Source organism: Piliocolobus tephrosceles, chromosome 19 (assembly GCF_002776525.5).
Source record: "Piliocolobus tephrosceles isolate RC106 chromosome 19, ASM277652v3, whole genome shotgun sequence".
Taxonomy (NCBI): Eukaryota; Metazoa; Chordata; class Mammalia; order Primates; family Cercopithecidae; genus Piliocolobus; species Piliocolobus tephrosceles.
This window is the reverse complement of record NC_045452.1, coordinates 57639770-57658230: the sequence shown is the minus strand read 5'-3', so window position 1 is coordinate 57658230 and position 18461 is coordinate 57639770. Positions and strand designations below refer to the sequence as shown.

Here is an 18461-nt window from a genome sequence, read left to right as displayed (position 1 = left end):
TGTCACTTGGTCGCAATTTTCTATTATGTAATCTTTGCAAATTGACTTCTTTCAATTAGTAATGTGCATTTAAGTTTTCTACATGTCTTTTCATAGTTTGATAGCTGATAGCATAAAATGTATTAATTTAGATGTATTATATAATAGTAGACATTTATAGGGAACCCTACATGTTTAAAATATGTAGTTTTAATAATGTGGAATTGATGTTTTTCGTATAGCTCTAAGCAGAAATTGAAATATCTAAGATAGCATACAGTGAGTATCTCAAACTGAAAACTGTAAACATCTTAATATATTACCATACATTCCAAGAAAAATAGTAATACATATCTTCTATGTATTTGCCCACATTATTCATTTATTCTGTAGAAGTTTTATAAATAGGAATCTTATATTGGAGAAAATTAAACAATTTGGACTTTCAAAAACAAATTATAAAATATCAACTGGAGTATAATCATATAGAGATATGTTTCAATTTTGTAGTATAGTCTAAGAAAATAATTGTCTGTACAATGAAAATATATTTTTCATTTTCTATATATGGAGCAGCCTTTCAATGTTGACAGAAAAATAAAATTGGTCAGGTAGGGGATTAAACAAAGAACTAAATATAAAATTATTCAGTTCTTTTATACTAGCTAATACATGTTTGGGTCATATTCATGCAAATCTTTGAAGCTGCCTTTTCTACTAATCAATAAAATCACTCGTTGTTTTATAGCAAACAAATTGCATCCACCAAATTTAAACAGTATATGGAAAAGTTTAGAGTTAGTGAGATATAGTAAACATCAAACGGAGCAATTCAAATGGATAGCTAAAGAACACAAAAGATATTTTATATGCTCTTTTATGCCATGTTTGGTGAGCTTTGTGCCAAAATGATCTCAGTTCCAACATACATAATAATTTGAAATGTCAGTGTAGTTAAGATAATAGATATTTTGTTGTGCAAGGACTTTAGATATTTTATAATTCGTCATGGTTTACAGTTGTACCAGATTTATTAAAAAGATATTTTAAAATATTTATTTCTAAAATTTTTAGTACTTTGTAATATCTATCACAAAAGAGCTGTTATGAACGAATTTGTTTTAGCCAATATTTTTTTCAAAATAAGCACAGCTCATTTTCATTCTTTTCCTTATGTTAAAATCTGTTAAAGGATAACAAGAATTTGACAAGTTCTCATCAACATTTCTGTACAAGCATAATAACTTTATATTTCAGTGGCTCACTTGTTACATAAGATTGTTCTAAAAAGATAGTTAAAACTGTAAGAGGGATTCTGTAGGTATTTTAAAAAGCAGGGTGACCATGGTGGACTACTTAAAACACCATTCCAAAAAAAAATATAGAATAGTTATACATAAATATAAATATATGTATTATATAATTTCATAGTATTTTTATGTTTTTTTTTTTTTTTTTTTTTGAGATGGAGTTGTTTTGCTCTGTTGCCCAGGCTGGAGTGCAGTGGCCGGATCTCAGCTCACTGCAAGCTCCGCCTCCCGGGTTCCCGCCATTCTCCTGCCTCAGCCTCCCCAGTAGCTGGGACTACAGGCGCTGCCACCACGCCCGGCTAGTTTTTTGTATTTTTTAGTAGAGACGGGGTTTCATCGTGTTAGCCAGGATGGTCTCGATCTCCAGACCTCGTGATCCACCCGACTCGGCCTCCTAAAGTGCTAGGATTACAGGCGTGAGCCACCACACCCGGCCTTTTAGTTTCTATTTTTAAAATATACCGATAGACCTTAATTATGTAATGTTAATTCAATAACTAATCACATATAAGAGACTGAGTCTATTTAATTCATCACCTCTTCAATCCAAACATTATCCAAGGAATTCTTATTCTTATATGGTGTGTGGAAATGGGCGTGGAATAGGAGAGAAGGAAGACTGGACAGCTCCCAATTTCTAGTTTGTTTTTGGTGCTGTTTGTCAATTTTGATTTGATTGATCTATTTATTTGTTACTGAATTCACTTGCAAACTCCAACTTCTTTAACAGCATCCTTCACCACTAAAATCCCAACGCCCACCAATCACCTCTAATATCCATATATGTTTTCTAATCTCAGAATGACACACAGTTTCATACAGCTTTTTTTATTCAAGCCATGTTCAGATTAAAATGGACTCCTTACATCAAATGGGAAGCTGATTCTTATTCTTGAAAATCATCTCAAACATTATTTTCTTTATTATGTTCCCTTGACCATTGACCACTAATTTATATGCTTCTCCCTCCAATCTGCTAACCTCACATTATTATTTTTATTTTTTGCCAAGAGGTAAACAATAAATTACACTGCATATTAATTGCTAAATGATATATCTTACTCTTCCCAATACATTACCGAGTGTACATGTGTGTGTATATATGTGACATATATATATATATATATAAAATATATGTATGAAAACATGCTCTTCAAGAAAGTACAGCACAACGATAACATATGAGTGCACGTGTCTTTTTGGTGGAATGATTTGTATCTTTCAGGTAGATACCTGGTAATTGGATTACTGGGTCAAATGGTAGTTCTGTTTTAAGTTATTTGAGAACTCTCCAGACTGCTTTCCACAGTGACTGGACTAAGTTGCATTCCGATCAACAGTGTAGAAGCATTTTCTTTTCTCTATAGCCTCACCAGCATCTGTTGTTTTTTGACTTTTTAAAATGATTATTCTCATTGGTGTGAGATATTATCTCAGTGTGGTTTTGATTTGCATTTTTCTGATGATTAATGATGCTGAGCATTTTTTCATATGTTTAATAGCCACTTGTATATCTTCTTTTTGAGAAGTGTCTGTCCATGTCCTTTGTGTATTCTTTAATGGGATTATTCGTTTATTGCTAAATGATTTAAATTCCCCATAGATTCTGGATATTGGACCTTTGTAGGATGCATTGTTTGTGAATATCTTCTCCCATTCTGTAGATTTTCTCTTTGCTCTGTTGACCATTTATTTTGGTATACAGAAGCTCTTTAGTTTAATTAGGTCCCACTTGTCTATTTTTGTTTTTGTTGCTATTCCGTTTGGAGATTTAGCCAAAAATTCCTTGCCAAGGCCAATGTCAAGAAGAATATTTCTTAGGTTGTCCTCCAGGATTTTTATAGTCTGAGGCCTTATATATAAGTTTTTAATCCATTCTGAGTTAAGTTTTGTATGGTGAAAGGTAGGGATCCAGATAAAATGTTCTGCGTTGGGCTGGCCAGTTATCCCAGCATCATATATTGAATAGAGAGTTATTTCCCCATCGTTTGCTTTTGTTGACCTTGTTGTGGGTGAGATGGTTGTAGGTGTGTGGCTTTACTTTGAGTTTTCTATTCTGTGCAAGAGGAAAAGCATGGAATCAAGCCAGGTGCCTATCAGTGGTAGATTGTATAAAGAAAATATGGCACATCTGTACCATCTAATACTACACAGCCATAAAAATAATGAAATCATGTCCTTTGCAGCAACAAAGATAGAACTGGAGGCCATAATCCTAAGCAAATTCACACAGCAACAGAAAACAAAATATCACATGTTCTCACTTATAACTGGGAGCTAAGCATTGAGCACACATGGACATAAATATGGGGACAGCAGACACTGTGGACTACTAGAGGGTGGGGTATGGGTTAAAAAACTACCCATCAATCAGGCTGTATGCTCACTATCAGGGTGATATGACTTCCAAACCTCAGCATCATGCATACTCACATGTAAGGAATCTGCACATATACCCCCTGCATCAAAAATAAAAGTTGAAATTCTAAAAGGTATACAGTTTTACAATTATAAATGCCATTCATATAATCTACTTGTTCACAGTTCCCCTGTTTTTAACCAAATATTCTCAATCAGCAACTTTTTCTTGCCCTGAATCAGATATTAAGAAAAAATCAAATAAAACGATATGGTTTATCAGTGCTACCTTTTTACTGTTCCGAATCCCTGATAAACTTCCTAGGATTTTGAAGTGATTTGAAGGAAAATTTCCTATTGCCACTGAATTTATTTACAAAACAGTTACTTATATGTGTAACAGAATGTTTTGATAAAACATTCAGAATGATTAGAGCATGGAGACTGAGTATTGAAGAATAAGTGTTGGAAAATACATATATCTACCCCTTAAAGAATGAGCATTCTGTGAAAAGAAATGTGGTAGTAAGTAATTAAATGTCTACATCAAGACTGTTCAGCAAAGTACACATAAAATGGTACATTAAAAAGACCTTATCGAAAGGTACCAAAAATAGCCTGAGATGTAAAATATATATAAATAAACATTAGCCTTTTCTTATATATTTAAGTAACGTTGAAAATTGTTGATGAATTTTACTCAGGATTTTTAAAATCTAAAGTTTTCAGATTCCCCAAATACTATGTGGATGCTTTAAATAGTATTATAAGGGACCAAAAAAGCTGGAAAATTATGTAAAATGATTTTATACAATCTATATCAGCGTATTAATCTCCAACATAAACTTTTATAATTTATTTCTAGATATATAAAGAGTTCCAATGAACTCATTATATACCTATGTGAAAATAGAGTAAATAACGTTTGCATGATTCTAAAAACTAAAAATCCCTCCAACTGGCCACACAACATCCATAAGCTGGTGTAATTTCATAAAATTAAGTGCTGTATTCCTGACTATAATTCAATTTTGATTTGAAATGTTTTTAAGTATTATTATTTGTAATATTCCAAGAATCCTTCTATAGAATTTAGTCTCTCAAAAAGATACTCTTTGCAGTTTTCTCTTCATGGATAACAATGCTCTTTTCACAGCGATCACAGCCATTACTAGCATTACATACTTTTTCTTTTCAAATTATTCATTGAAAAATACAGGAGATTACATGTTGTACCCATACAGCTCTCATTCAATTACTTCTGTAAGCAGTTTCATATCTGATGACTGTGAACCTGAGTGAACTTTAAAAAGTTGCTAATAAGTGCATTTTGTCAAGGCGCTGAAAGATGTAATGCCTTTTTATAATCTCATGAATACTCTGAGCTGCCCAGAGGGAGCCGAGACATACCGGAGTAAAAGATTGGAACACAAAAGAAGTACAGTCTTTATTTTGGGAAGGTGATTTTGATTCACTTTGTAACAATCTTTTAAAAGTTATAATCTTATGTTTTATTACAATGAAGATGAATTGATCTAAAATATTGGACAAAATAATAATACAATAAAGATGTTAATGATCACAAAGACATAATAATGTACTAGGGGCAAAATGAATTATAGAAGAAGAGAATGCCTCCCAAAACTCAGTATCTCCTTATCTCAAAACTGAGCAAAGGCCAAAGTCATACATGAGTGACAATAAGAGCATTTGTAAATTATATGGACTTCTTCCATCTTCACATCAGTTTTAAAAAGATGAAGAAAAATTTTAAAGTGGCAGTTAGGAATACAGCAATGGCCAAAAACAAAATTTGCTATATAAGAAGTGAACAAATAAAAAAGGAATAATATTAAAAATTTTAAAAACTTGTTGATTCTGGTCACAGTAAAATGGATAGCTAAAAGTAGAAGGATGGAAATGATCTGAAGCCTTAGGCCTTAATGAAGATAACATATTAAACACGAAAACAATAATGTTTTGTTTGTTGTTTGTTTGTTTGAGACAGAGTCTCGCTCCAGGCTGGAGTACAGTGGCGTGATCTTGGCTCACTGCAACCTCCACTTCCCATGTTCAAGCGATTCTCCTGCCTCAGCCTCCCAAGTATCTGGGACTACAGGCACGTGCCACCACGCCCAGTTAATTTTTTGTACTTTTAGTGGAAACAGGGTTTCACCGTGTTAGCCAGGATGGTTTCGACATCCTGACCTCATAATCCACCCTCCTCAGCCTCCCAAAGTGCTGGGATTACAGGTGTGAGCTACCATGCCTGGGCAATAACAATAACTTTTAAAATAAAATGTGTATACTTGCTAAAATCTAGGAAGGTTTTGGATAAAAATGGAGAAGGTCTAGTTTTTTTAAAAAAAAAAAAAATTACACTAAGCAAATAACAAGTAACAAGAAGCTACTCTAAACTGAATGTTTTTAGAATAATAGGTTTAACAAATGAAATGATAACATATGTGTATAATGATTTGGAATTCCCTAAGTACTTTCCTGCTTGAGCCTAAAAGACCATTTTCATTAAGATAACTGGATATGTATATCACCATTCTACCAATAAAGAAACTGAGAATGAAGCACCAATATTATTTAGATATTTCCAATTGTATTACATGGGCTACAAAATAGGTGAAAAATATAATTCATCCTGAAGATTTAAAATGTTAGACTTTCCAAGTGCATTTATATTAACTCATCTTTTTATTTATCTGTTTTATAATGTGCATTACATATTTCAACATATATTATAAAATACTACCTGTTTATAATTTAAAATAAAAACACTCATCTTGGAAGCATATACTCTTCTCTAGGCATATACCGGAAACAATTTAAAAAGTTTTCTAGAAGGAAGGAAGAATATAAAATTCAATCATGGTTGCTCTTGAGTGTGCTGTTTATTTTTTTTAATTTTGAATGAATGTCAAATGTTACTTTTAATCATCCTTGCGATTGAAATTTGCAATGATTTTTCTCTTTTTTCTCTAATTGATGCAGTTAAAAGAGTATTGACTAGAAATTGGAGACCTCAAAAGTTCAAACACTTCTTTCAAATGGGGAGTTTTCATGTGAATTAAAATTGAATAAATCTATCCATTTAGGGATGCACTCTAGGTAGCAAAAATGCAAGAGGCACCCCCCTCCCCGCCCCAGGCGTGATACAGAAGAGAAACCTGTTCAGAGAAATGGAAATAGTTTTGCATTGTGCTCAGATTGCTAATATCAGTGGTTTCATATAAAATTCAGTGTGAATTTTATAAGTTGCATGAATCAAAATTTTCATTTTCCTTTTTTTATACCTGTAATTACAACACACGCAAATATGAACTGAAAGTCATGTTCTTTCAAACATATAAAGATAAATATTTTGGAATAATTTTTTTCTTAACACCCACAAATATATAAAGATAACATATATACACATATTTCTAATTATCTATGTAGTTTAACTGAGAGAAGTCTATCAAAGTCCAAACATGAATGAATCTTAACTCATTGAAACTATTTTGTAAGTAAGTTTGTGGCTAACAAGTGTGGTCTTCCCTGTAGAAAATAGGAAGTTTCATTAATATAAGACATCTCTCTACACAACTCCATAATGTTGAAGAGTACTATTTTATTTCTTGACAAGTGGCTTCTGTTAAGAAATGTAAAGGATGCTGTTTGGTTTCATACTGGAGGAATATTATGAATACAGTTTATTCTCAATATCCCCACCATTTTTAAAGCTGTGAGCATTTAATTAAAAAAAATTATTTTTAAACAGTATTTTGCCCACCCAGTCTAGTCTGCTTTGATTGGCTCTTTCTACATTCTACTACACATTGACTCTTTGAACTACATTTTACTCTTTGTATATTCAAGGGAATTCTAGGGAAAGTGCCACAAAACAAACATTTAATTTATCAATTTAATATAATATTATAATATTCAGGTCTATAAGGAACAGGTAGTCTTGGTAGACTGCTTGCCTAACATAACACAACAAGAAGCATTGTATAAACCTCAGAAATGTCCATTGGCTTTTAAATTAGTGCAATGCATTTTTCTTTAAAACTATGTATTATCTCAGAATGTATCTTCCATAATGCAAAATTTTGGCCATAATGTTGACAACATTTCTTACTATTACCAGTATACCCTTGTTAATACAAATATCATATCCCTTAGCTCCTTTGTCATGTCTTTTGTTATTCAATGGATGAAATTATATAAGGGAATTTATAATGCTTCCTAAGTAAATGTGGACTTGAAGTATAATAATTCTAAAGAGTTACGTTAATTTTATTAATTCTATTTTAGTACATTTTTGGCAACCCTTCTGATTCTGCACTATTTTATTAGGCAGTCAATCAATTTTTGTGAAGCATACATGGATTAATGTTCCTTCTATTGTTTTTGCTATGTAACTGCAAAAGTCTTTAGATTATCCAGATGTTTGACTTCTTAAGTAGCTGACAGTTCCGACCTAGATGGAGCCCTGCTGCAGAAAGATGCCTGCTCCACCTTTCTCCACACCAGAAATGCAATCAGAACAAGACTAATTGACTGTGTTCTTGTAATTTTTGAGAAATTGCCCTTTAAGTTTCAGTACACCAAATTCAAATATTAAAAATTATAATCATGGTAGTTTTACTTCAGTAATTTACAAAGCTATTCAAATCCGAATCAGCAATATTTTAAGAAGTGTGCCTATGAAGTCCAACACTGATAATAAATTTCCTAGAAACTGGTAAATGAGAGTAATTAGATACTCTCCAAATATTTACAAAGACTATATCCCCTGGAGGAAACATTTCTACTGCCTGAAGTATTTTATGAGAGAAATTTTGCCTAGTTATTGTGCTTGACTATATTAAGTAAATTTAATGTTTTCAACATTTTGACACTTTATATTAAGTATTTCTCAAGCCATTTTGAATAGAAGTTAGTGAAACTTTGAACTACATGCTTCTCAAAGAAGATAATTTTGGGGTATGCTTTATAATGGATAATTTCTAAAAATATTTTTTAAAACTCTAAAGAATGGTTATTAATTCTCTCAATGTTCTATCAATGTATCAAATTTATTTAATTGTAGGATTAATGTTCCACTATTTAAATGATTCAAATTTGAGGTAATTTTGAAGAGTATGTTTTAGAATATTCTGAACTTAATTTCATTTCATAACATTCCACAAAAGTATTGTTGAATTCCTTTCTATTGACCTTAATCTACAAAGCAAACTGAAACATCCACCATGATTATATATCACCAGATAGAATTTCAAGTTGCAGGGGATTTTTTAAATCTCCTTTAGTTTTTCCTCATTATATATGTATGTATTTGCTATAGACTTATGCCAAAATTTTCCATGTATCATTTGATCTTAGGGAGTATATTGTACTAGAAAGGGCGAAGTAAGAACATATAATTAAGAGTCAGGTAGACTTATCTCCAATGTGGAAAGATATCATATGTAGTAATATCATCAACACCAATCAGAGTTATTTAATGTCTTCTCTTTTCTTTCTTTTCATATGCTTAACCTACTTGCCTTCTGCATCCACATTATCTCTTATGAAAATAGCTACCAGTATTCTGGAAACAGCAACCAATCACCATCTTAGGACTCTTTGAATTTTTTCTCCATGTCTTTATTGCAGCTTTCCATGTCCTGAAATTAATTTTCAATCTACCTGGAGAAGATTATACATGCACATAGAAAAAGGTTAAATAAAACATTGAACTATATAAGGCGTCAAAAAGTATGGCTAGTTGTACGAATCTAATAGTGGTGTTTGAAAAACTAGTATTATCAAATATAATACATTTAATGGACAAATAATTTAATATTCCAGTTGGGATTTAATTTATACAACAAAAACATGAAAAGACACATACGATAATCCCTGCTTTAGCCAGAGATACATTTCAAAACTCTCAGTGGATGCCTGAAACCTCTGATAGTACTTAACCCTACATACACAGATTTTCCTCTGCATACATACCTATGATAAACTTTGTAAGTTAGGCTCAGTAAGTTAACAATAATATCTGTTATTAAAATAGAACAATTACAACAATTTGCCAGCATTGTTAATCTTGCTAAAGGGCCATTATTAAGTAAAATAAGGGTTATTGAACATGAACGCTTTGAGATTGTGACAATATAAGGGCTGAAACAGCTCATAAGTAACCAAGAGGTCGGTGGTGTAGATAACACAGATGTGCTGGATAAAGGGATAATTCGTGTCCCTGTCACGACAGAGAGGAATAGCAAGATATTTCATTGCACTACTCAGAATGGCCTGGAATTCAAACTTTATGAATTGTATACTTCTGGAATTTTCCATTTGATATTTTTGGACCACAGTTGACCATAGATAACCAAAACTACAGAATGCAAAACTGATTAAGGAGGGACTGCTGTATATAAGACATTTGAATGAAGCTTGGTTTCTCATATTTTAATACTTTGATTTTATGTTTGGCTGAAAATTTGAATGCAATTACATGAAGATATGGGGAAACAGATTTAGTAAGTCAATTTCCAACTGTCATAGGGTTAGAGAAAATGCAGCTCAGAGGGAAACTGATTCTCACAGTTGCTTTTAATAGTAAAATATAAACCAAATATACTTTTAACTTTTTGTTTTCTAAATTATTTATTCTTATGCAATTATGATATGAAGCTCATTTTTCATAACAGCAATATAAAATGATCACTAAAGATGAAGCTTAAAGCAGGAATATAAGTTAGATAAATAATTTATATTGACGTATTTCATTTAAATAGTTGCTAAATAGTTGTACCTCCGCTAATAGTAAAGATATATGGATATTGACATTTTTCTATAAGAATAATACATATTTTAACGTATTTGCTGTACTGTATTTTATCCATATCTTTTCATTATTCGAAGGTGAATATCCAAGAAAAAATGTTGATTCTAACACAAGTGTAAAAAATATGCAACCTGGAGGCCGGGCACAGTGGCTCACGCCTGTAATCCCAGCACTTTGCGGGGCTGAAGCGGGTGGATCACGAGGTCAGCAGATCGAGACCATCCTGGCTAACACGATGAAACCCCGTCTCCAATAAAAATACAAAAAATTAGCCGGGCGAGGTGGCCGGCGCCTGTAGTCCCAGCTACTCGGGAGGCTGAGGAAGGAGGATGGCGTGAACCCGGGACGCGGGGCTTGCAGTGAGCTGAGATCGCGCCACTGCACTCCAGCCTGGGGGACAGAGTGAGACCCCTGGTATACACCAGGGCTAAACCACAATTATATATTTTTTTCCAATTTTTTTTTCCTGAGCTTTAGTTGTTGAGTAATGTGCAACATATCTAAAATGAATACATTTGATTATTGAAGAAAATATTGTATTTTCATACAATCAAATATTTTTCATAGGTAAGTTGACTTCACTGTATTGTAATGTCTCAAAAAAAGAAAAAAAAGCAAAAAGAAAATACAACTTGGAGTCAATTAGTGATTCGCTTGTACAGTTCTAATTTTAGGGGTTAGTATGTGACTTAGGCCAATGACTTCTCTGGATCTCAGTTTTCTTGTATCTAAATTAGAACTGATAATATTGTTTTCCTACCTTATAAAGTTACCATAAAAATTACACCATAAGTCATAACTGGAAGTATCCTGATGATCTTAAAAATAAAAAATGGATTTATAATTATTTAAATTATTACTTATGCTCAGGTTTGATTTGCTAAATAATAAAACCACAATTAACTAATAAAAATGAACTTTCTGGATGTTATTGTGAAAATACATCATTAGTAGTTCCCAAATCTTAATGATGTCATTTCATATGTGCTTATGGTTTTATCTGTGAAATATCCAGAGTACAAACAGTGGACTTTTTATGCCAGAGTAAATTGGTGACAGAAAATAATTAGAATATTTAACTTTTAGAGTTGTAACAGCCTAATCTCATGAGATATAAGAAAGTATAAGCATTTAAATACATCCTCAAGGTGAAATTTAATATATATAATATGTATATACATATACATAACGTAACTTTCAAAAGACAAAACTTATAAACCTATTTTTAAATTTTTTTTTCAGAGAATAGTACGTTTGTATATTACTGGGGTACATGAGAACTTTTGATACAGGCATACAGTATGTAATAATCACATCAGGGTAAATGGTGTATCCATCACCTCAAGCATTTATCTTTTGTGTGACAAATAATCCAATTATACTCTTGTAGTTATTTTTAAATGCATAATTATTATTGACTATAGTCACCCTATTGTGCTATTAAATACTAGATCTTATTCTATTTTCAACATAAACCTATTTGAAGTTCACTTCTATCCTCTGCAATGACAAAAAGATACTTATTTTTTCATAAAAATAACTTCGCGTAACCTACAAAAATTGTAATAAGCTTATAAAGTTTAACTTTCTATATATAGAAAAAAATACTAGCTATTAATATTTTAGCAATTCTTCACCATAAGAAGATAGGGCTCCTAGGAGGCAGTTATAGTTAAAAAAGAGTAGGATCTTAATCTGATGGGATCAATGACTTGATTAGAAAAGGAAAAGAGAGATCTCTCTGAGTCTGTCCCACAAGTCATCACACAGTGAAAAGGAAGCCGTGTGCAAAGCCAGGAAAGGAGCCCTCACCAGAGTCCAATCATGCTGGAACGTTGACCTCATACTCTAAACCGCCGCAACTGTTAGGAAATAAATCTCTTTTGTTTAAGCCAAAAAAATGAAGATGTTTTACATATATAATTTTCTAAAGTTAAAAGTGCAGCACATCCTTATACTAGTTTAATGCTAAAAAGGTCACAGAATGAAGTATTTGTCATTTAAAAGCTAACTAGCCAAACCTGAACTATTAAAAAAGCCAGTTACTGTAGCCTCAAGAGAATAATCATTACTTAATACGAGATACTTTTCTACTTTAGATTACTGCTGAAAAGATATGTTTACAGAATAGTTTAATGTTTAACATTAGATAATTTTTAATTTAAATATCATTTCTCTAGAATTTTGTAATATTAAAATAATAATTATAAGCAATACTTGTTAAATTTTAACTTTGTCTGGGCAGTAAGTGCTGGAGGTTAAGTACATTACCACATTCACAGCAATCTTCTCAACAAACCTGTAACCTATTTTTGGTTGTTATTTTTATTATAACTGTTTCCATTTTAATAAAGAGGCGTTTCAGTCTTAGAGATATTAAATGGCTTACCCCAAAAGTTAATGATGGTAAGTGATGAAACCAGACATTTCTTACTCCTGATGCAGTGTTTTTAAGAACAAAGCAAGACTCTTCATACTTAGGAAAGGTAAATGGGAATTTGTTTAATAAATCAGATATATTGTCATTGATCTATAGGATTTATTGCCTAGAACTATGTTTGCATGTGTGAAGAACGTAAATGAAGTAGCAGAAGAGTAATCAGTTCAAACCAATAGGATCATCAAGTGAATGTATACACCAGGGCTAAACCACAATTATATATTTTTTTCCAATATTTTTTCCTGAGCTTTAGTTGTTGAGTAATGTGCAACATATCTAAAATGAATACATTTGATTATTGAAGAAAATATTGTATTTTCATACAATCAAATATTTTTCATAGGTAAGTTGACTTCACTGTATTGTAATGATAGATTCAGAAGTGAATCATTTATATTTGGAAATGGATAATGGAAGAAAATACATATGATTTTTTTAACTGCAAATGGAAATCCTAGTTTGCTTGATACATTATTTTTGTAGAGTGAGGAAATAGTTCTTTTCTAAATCATGCATAGAGATATACCTTTGAAAAACTGATATCTAATCTTTGGAATCTCATTCTACACTTGTTTATTGAGATTTTGCAAAATAAAAAAAAATTAAATCCCTATGGCTGAAAAAATACGATTATTTCTCTAGTCATTCCTCAAGCAGTTTCATGTGCAAAGATAATAGTTCTGTCGAAACCAGAAATATTCCCAGATACTAGCTAAGCAATTTTACTAAACTGTCACCATCTAAGTAGCACGTTAAAATTTGGTACAGAAAGGAGATATTGAAATTGACATAAATACATTTTTTTCCACACTACCTTGTGTTTATTACTAGTTTTTCTTCATGAGAAACAAATAATTTCAATAAAAATTATACTTTCTTGGACATGAACATTCTAAATTTGTTAATTCAGTCCCTAAGCAATTCTCATTTGCCATATCATGATGACATTGTAGAAGTATATTTGCAAATGTGAACCACAAAGTTGCCGGGGTGAAGTGCCAGACCACTATGTCACAAATTGAATGATATTTTTTTTCAAAACTGAGCTGCTTGCTTTTAGAATGATAAGAAGAAAAAAAAACTTAAACCTATTTTTGGAAAAATAAATAAAATAATGTAGACATGACTGTAGTATTCAGTCAAGTGTGACATACTCAAAGTCGACCTGCTAGTGGTTGCTTTTGTATGTTAACAGTTGTTCTGATTCCTTTGGATCACTATTTCTTCAAGTCATTATTAAAATATTAAACCTAAGTTTAAAAATATCACATAGGAAAACTTTGTTTTGTATACATATTTTTTCAGGAGTGGTTTTCTCACAATTCAAATTTACATCTATACCTGTATCTGTCGCCTGTGTTTCACATCAGTTACATATTTGAACATGCAGTTACTATGCTGAGTAATAAATGTATTTTGTCATTAAAAAGACTAAACTCGGCCGGGCACGGTGGCTCACGCCTGTAATCCCAGCACTTTGGGAGGCCGAGGCGGGCGGATCACGAGATCAGGAGATCGAGACCATCCTGGGTGAAACCCCGTCTTTACTAAAAAAACAAAAAATTAGCCGGGCGTGGTGGCAGCACCTGTAGTCCAGACTACTAGGAAGACTGAGGCAGGAGAATGGCGTGAACCTGGGAGGCGGAGCTTGCAGTGAGCCCAGATCGCGCCACCGCACTCCAGCCTGGGAGATAGAGCGAGACTTCATTTCACAAAAAAAAAAAAAAAAAAAAAACACTAAACCGTTATGCAAGCTAATTCTTAACATATGTGTTAAGAATCATTTTGAATGCCTATAAATTATGTTTCCTTTTCTTCTAGATAATACATTATCATCAGTTTAATTTATTTCTTTTCATTGTCCTTATTTTCTGATCCATATTGTTATAGCTGTGGAGTCTACCCACAGATTCTGCTACAAACACGTAACACTTGATTCATCTTCATTACTACTTGCTGCACTTGACATTTCAATTTTATCAGTCAGAATACTTCACCTTCCTCCCATTCGCCTCTTTCCCTGTTACTTTCTTTATTGTCTTTTGGGATTTCCTGCAACCATATACCAAAGAAAAATGGTTTCCATCTTCTCCTACCTTCTCATGATAGGAACTAACAAAGGGTCATAAATACCTTACCTATGAAAAGCTGCCTCTAATCTAACATATTTGTTAAAATATTAACTGGAGAAATACAGGTAATCCATTTCTTGCAAAATGATGATTCCTACAATATTCATAGAAAGGTATATTTAAATACATTGTCTGGTAAAGCAAAGCGCTCAGAACCATCCATTTACAAGTTTAACTTTTAAAACTAACATAATCTCATACAGAAGATCTATTTAACACTTTTCGCAGAAGTTTTGACTATAATTTTCTTTTAACATGGGTGTCATTTTCTGATAAAGTACATTTAGGGATATGATAATATTCATTATCTTTCCCACAGGGATTCAAGAACTGTATTTAAAAAAAGAAGTACTTAGACACGTTATCTTTGTTAATAAAAAACAAAGTTTGAAAAAGATAGTCACATCATTAACATATCAATTAAAATATTATTTGAAACAAGGGAATAGGTGTCAACAATCATGAAATTGAATTCTGCCAGTTACTATGACTTTATTCTGTCTCTTGAATTATTGGATAAGATTTATTTTAAAAATAATCATCTAATATTTTCTAATTTAGGGGTTTAATACTTTATTTTTATTTTATTTTATTTTATTTTTTTTTGCTTTTTAAGACACGCTTTTTAATGGTCTTGGTCTTGGAGCGGTCATTGGCCTGGGAGTTGCTGCACTTCTTCTAATTCTTGTGGTAACAGACGTCAGCTGCTTCTTTATTCGGCAATGTGGGTTGCTGATGTGCATCACTAGGAGAATGTGTGGAAAGAAAAGTGGCTCCAGTGGCAAAAGTAAAGAACTTGAAGAAGGAAAAGCTGCATACCTGTGAGTATCAAGCATCTACATCATGTCATATTCAACAAGTGCCACAGTCAAGCTTGAGGGCTTTACCTGAGGGCTTTTTTTGAAGTAGGGTAGAGTTTGATTACGCAACATTGGACACTGCAGTGCCTGCTCTCTGACCTTAAAACTATGTATCCTTAAATATAACATAGAGCAAAGTGATTCTGACAACAGTTTATCCAAAATTAAACCTCAAAATGGGAGCTTCACTGAAAAGAATCACTGCCATGATTTATAGATGATAAACATATAGATGGATGGACAGTTGTGCAAATGTATTCTGTTTTGATTTACCCCACTGGTTTTGTTTATATTAAATAAAAGGCTTCAACAATAATCTGAGCTAAAATCTCAATTGAACTGAGTTAAAAACAAAATTATGGCAACTTCTACAAATGTAAGGTGTGACTACAATAGGCTTCATGATTTTTTGTATAGAAAATATTATATGTGCTATAAAATATAATATTACAGATTCTGAATATACTATTCTAAAATTTGATCAAAAGTTAATTACATTTTAGAATTTGGAGGTCTCTGTGTAGTTCTATTTACTTAAGCAGAACATAATTTTCAAGAAAATATGTAGATCAATTTTTTAGAAAATTATTTTGTCCTGTAAAAGGGAAATTACGATGTTTTAGTATTTCCATTTTGTTTTGTTTGTCTTTACATAGATATGGGTCTAATTTTGAAAGTAGAATATGATCAATGCAAAAAATTCAGCAAGCACAGGAAATCCTACACAAGCATATGCACACACATTTGTGTGTTATGTGTAGGTTTGTATACATGTACATGTGTGCGTTAAACACAGCAATCAAAAAATAAACAGTCTTAAGAGTTCAGGGCATTCCCTTTACTATTATTTTTAACCTTAAGTCGTGTCCACTGCATACTTTTTCTAACACATACAAAAGTGCTGAAAGACTTTACAACAAACAACCATATACCAACCAGGTGGGTTCCACAATTAACATTTTGGGATATTTTGTCATATGTTTATTCATACTTGAATCCATTATATTTTCTTGAATTTCAAAAAATCAACACATAACCCCCACATAATTCAGCTTGCATATCATTACATAGAGTCTAAAATGTGTTTTCATTTATTTAAGTAAAGCCACAGAATGAAATGCACCAAATGTTTCAGTTGAAGAGTTTTGACAAATGTTTTTATATGTGTAACGCAAAACCATATCACAATTCAGAACCTTACCACCACTCTCTGGAAGTTCTCTCATTTCCTTATCCAGTCAACCCACATTAACCTCCCCCACCCAGGCAACTACTATTACTGATTTTTCACCACAGATAGTTTTTGCTTATTTTGGAACTTCATATAAGTGGATTCGTACGATGTCTACCCTTCTGTATCTGACATCTTCAAAAATGTTGTATTAAGACCATTCATGTTTTGTATTTCAAGGACTGATCCTTTTTTAGTGTTGAATAATTTCTATTCTTTTTCTATGCATATAGGGAAGCATGGAAGACCTCATACTGTTTTATAGACTCATTTGTCTTTGCTTTATCATATAATTTTGTTCCATGGTGTCACTTACACCTTAAATTTTAAAGATACTACTTTTATTTGAAAAGTTTTTACTTGAAAGTTTTTGCTTTTTAAAATATATGCCAAAATAGATATCTCTTTTTTACATATTTTTCTATTTTTGCTAATTGTTTTAACATTTTTACTCTCACAGAAGTATAATATTCAAAAAGGCTTAGCTATTATCAGTGTACAGTTTAATAAATATTGACAAGCTAAGCATGCCCATTTTTAATGCTCAAAATCAAGAAAAAGAACTTTATTATTTACGTCTCCTTTCCTGTCCCTATTTAATCTCATGCTAAGCATTATCCTGACTTCATAGCACCATAGATTAGTTTTTCCTGTTTTTGTACTTTACATAAATGAGTTTATACTTGTTGGCTATGGGATATTTTGATACGGGCATACAATATGTAGTGATCAAATCAGAGTAATTGTGGTATCTATCACTTCAAACCTTTATCAATTCTTTGTGCTAGCAACACATTCCAATTCTACCCTTTTAGTTTTTTTTAAATATGTGAGAAATTATTTTTGGCTATTGTCAATCTATTGTGACACCGAATATGGAATCCTATTCATTCTATCGAACTGTATTTTTATACCCATTAACTGTTCCTACTTAATCCCCCATTCCCCCTTCCTTGTTACCTTTGCTAGCCTCTGGTAACAATTATTCTTTTCTCCATGAGTTTAAGTTGTTGTTGTTGTTGTAGCTCCCACATATGAATGAAAACACACAATATTTTTCTTTCCGCAACTGACTTATTTCTCTTAACAATTTTCTCCAGTTCCATCAATGTTTCCACGAATGATTTTCCACTGTGCTTGTACCAAATTTTCATCCATTCATCATCCACGGATGGACACTTAGGTCAATTTCATATCTTAGCTATTCTGAATATTGCTGCAATAAACATGGGAGTGCAAATGTCTCTTCAATCCCTTTTGTACATATACCAAGCAGAGGAATCACTGGATCATATGGTAGTTTCTATTTTTAGTTT

General features: G+C 32.1%; 1 protein-coding gene across 4 annotated transcripts in view; it reads left to right on the top strand.

Moving 5' to 3' along the window:
- NCAM2 (neural cell adhesion molecule 2) overlaps positions 1-18461 on the top strand; it is a 506280-nt gene that overhangs the window by 458442 nt on the left and 29377 nt on the right. For all 4 annotated transcript variants that reach the window (XM_023227524.3, XM_026446625.2, XM_026446624.2 and 1 more), the window contains one exon: positions 15671-15875. In XM_023227524.3, the coding sequence (XP_023083292.2) occupies positions 15671-15875 (205 nt within the window). The remainder of the gene's footprint in view (positions 1-15670; positions 15876-18461) is intronic.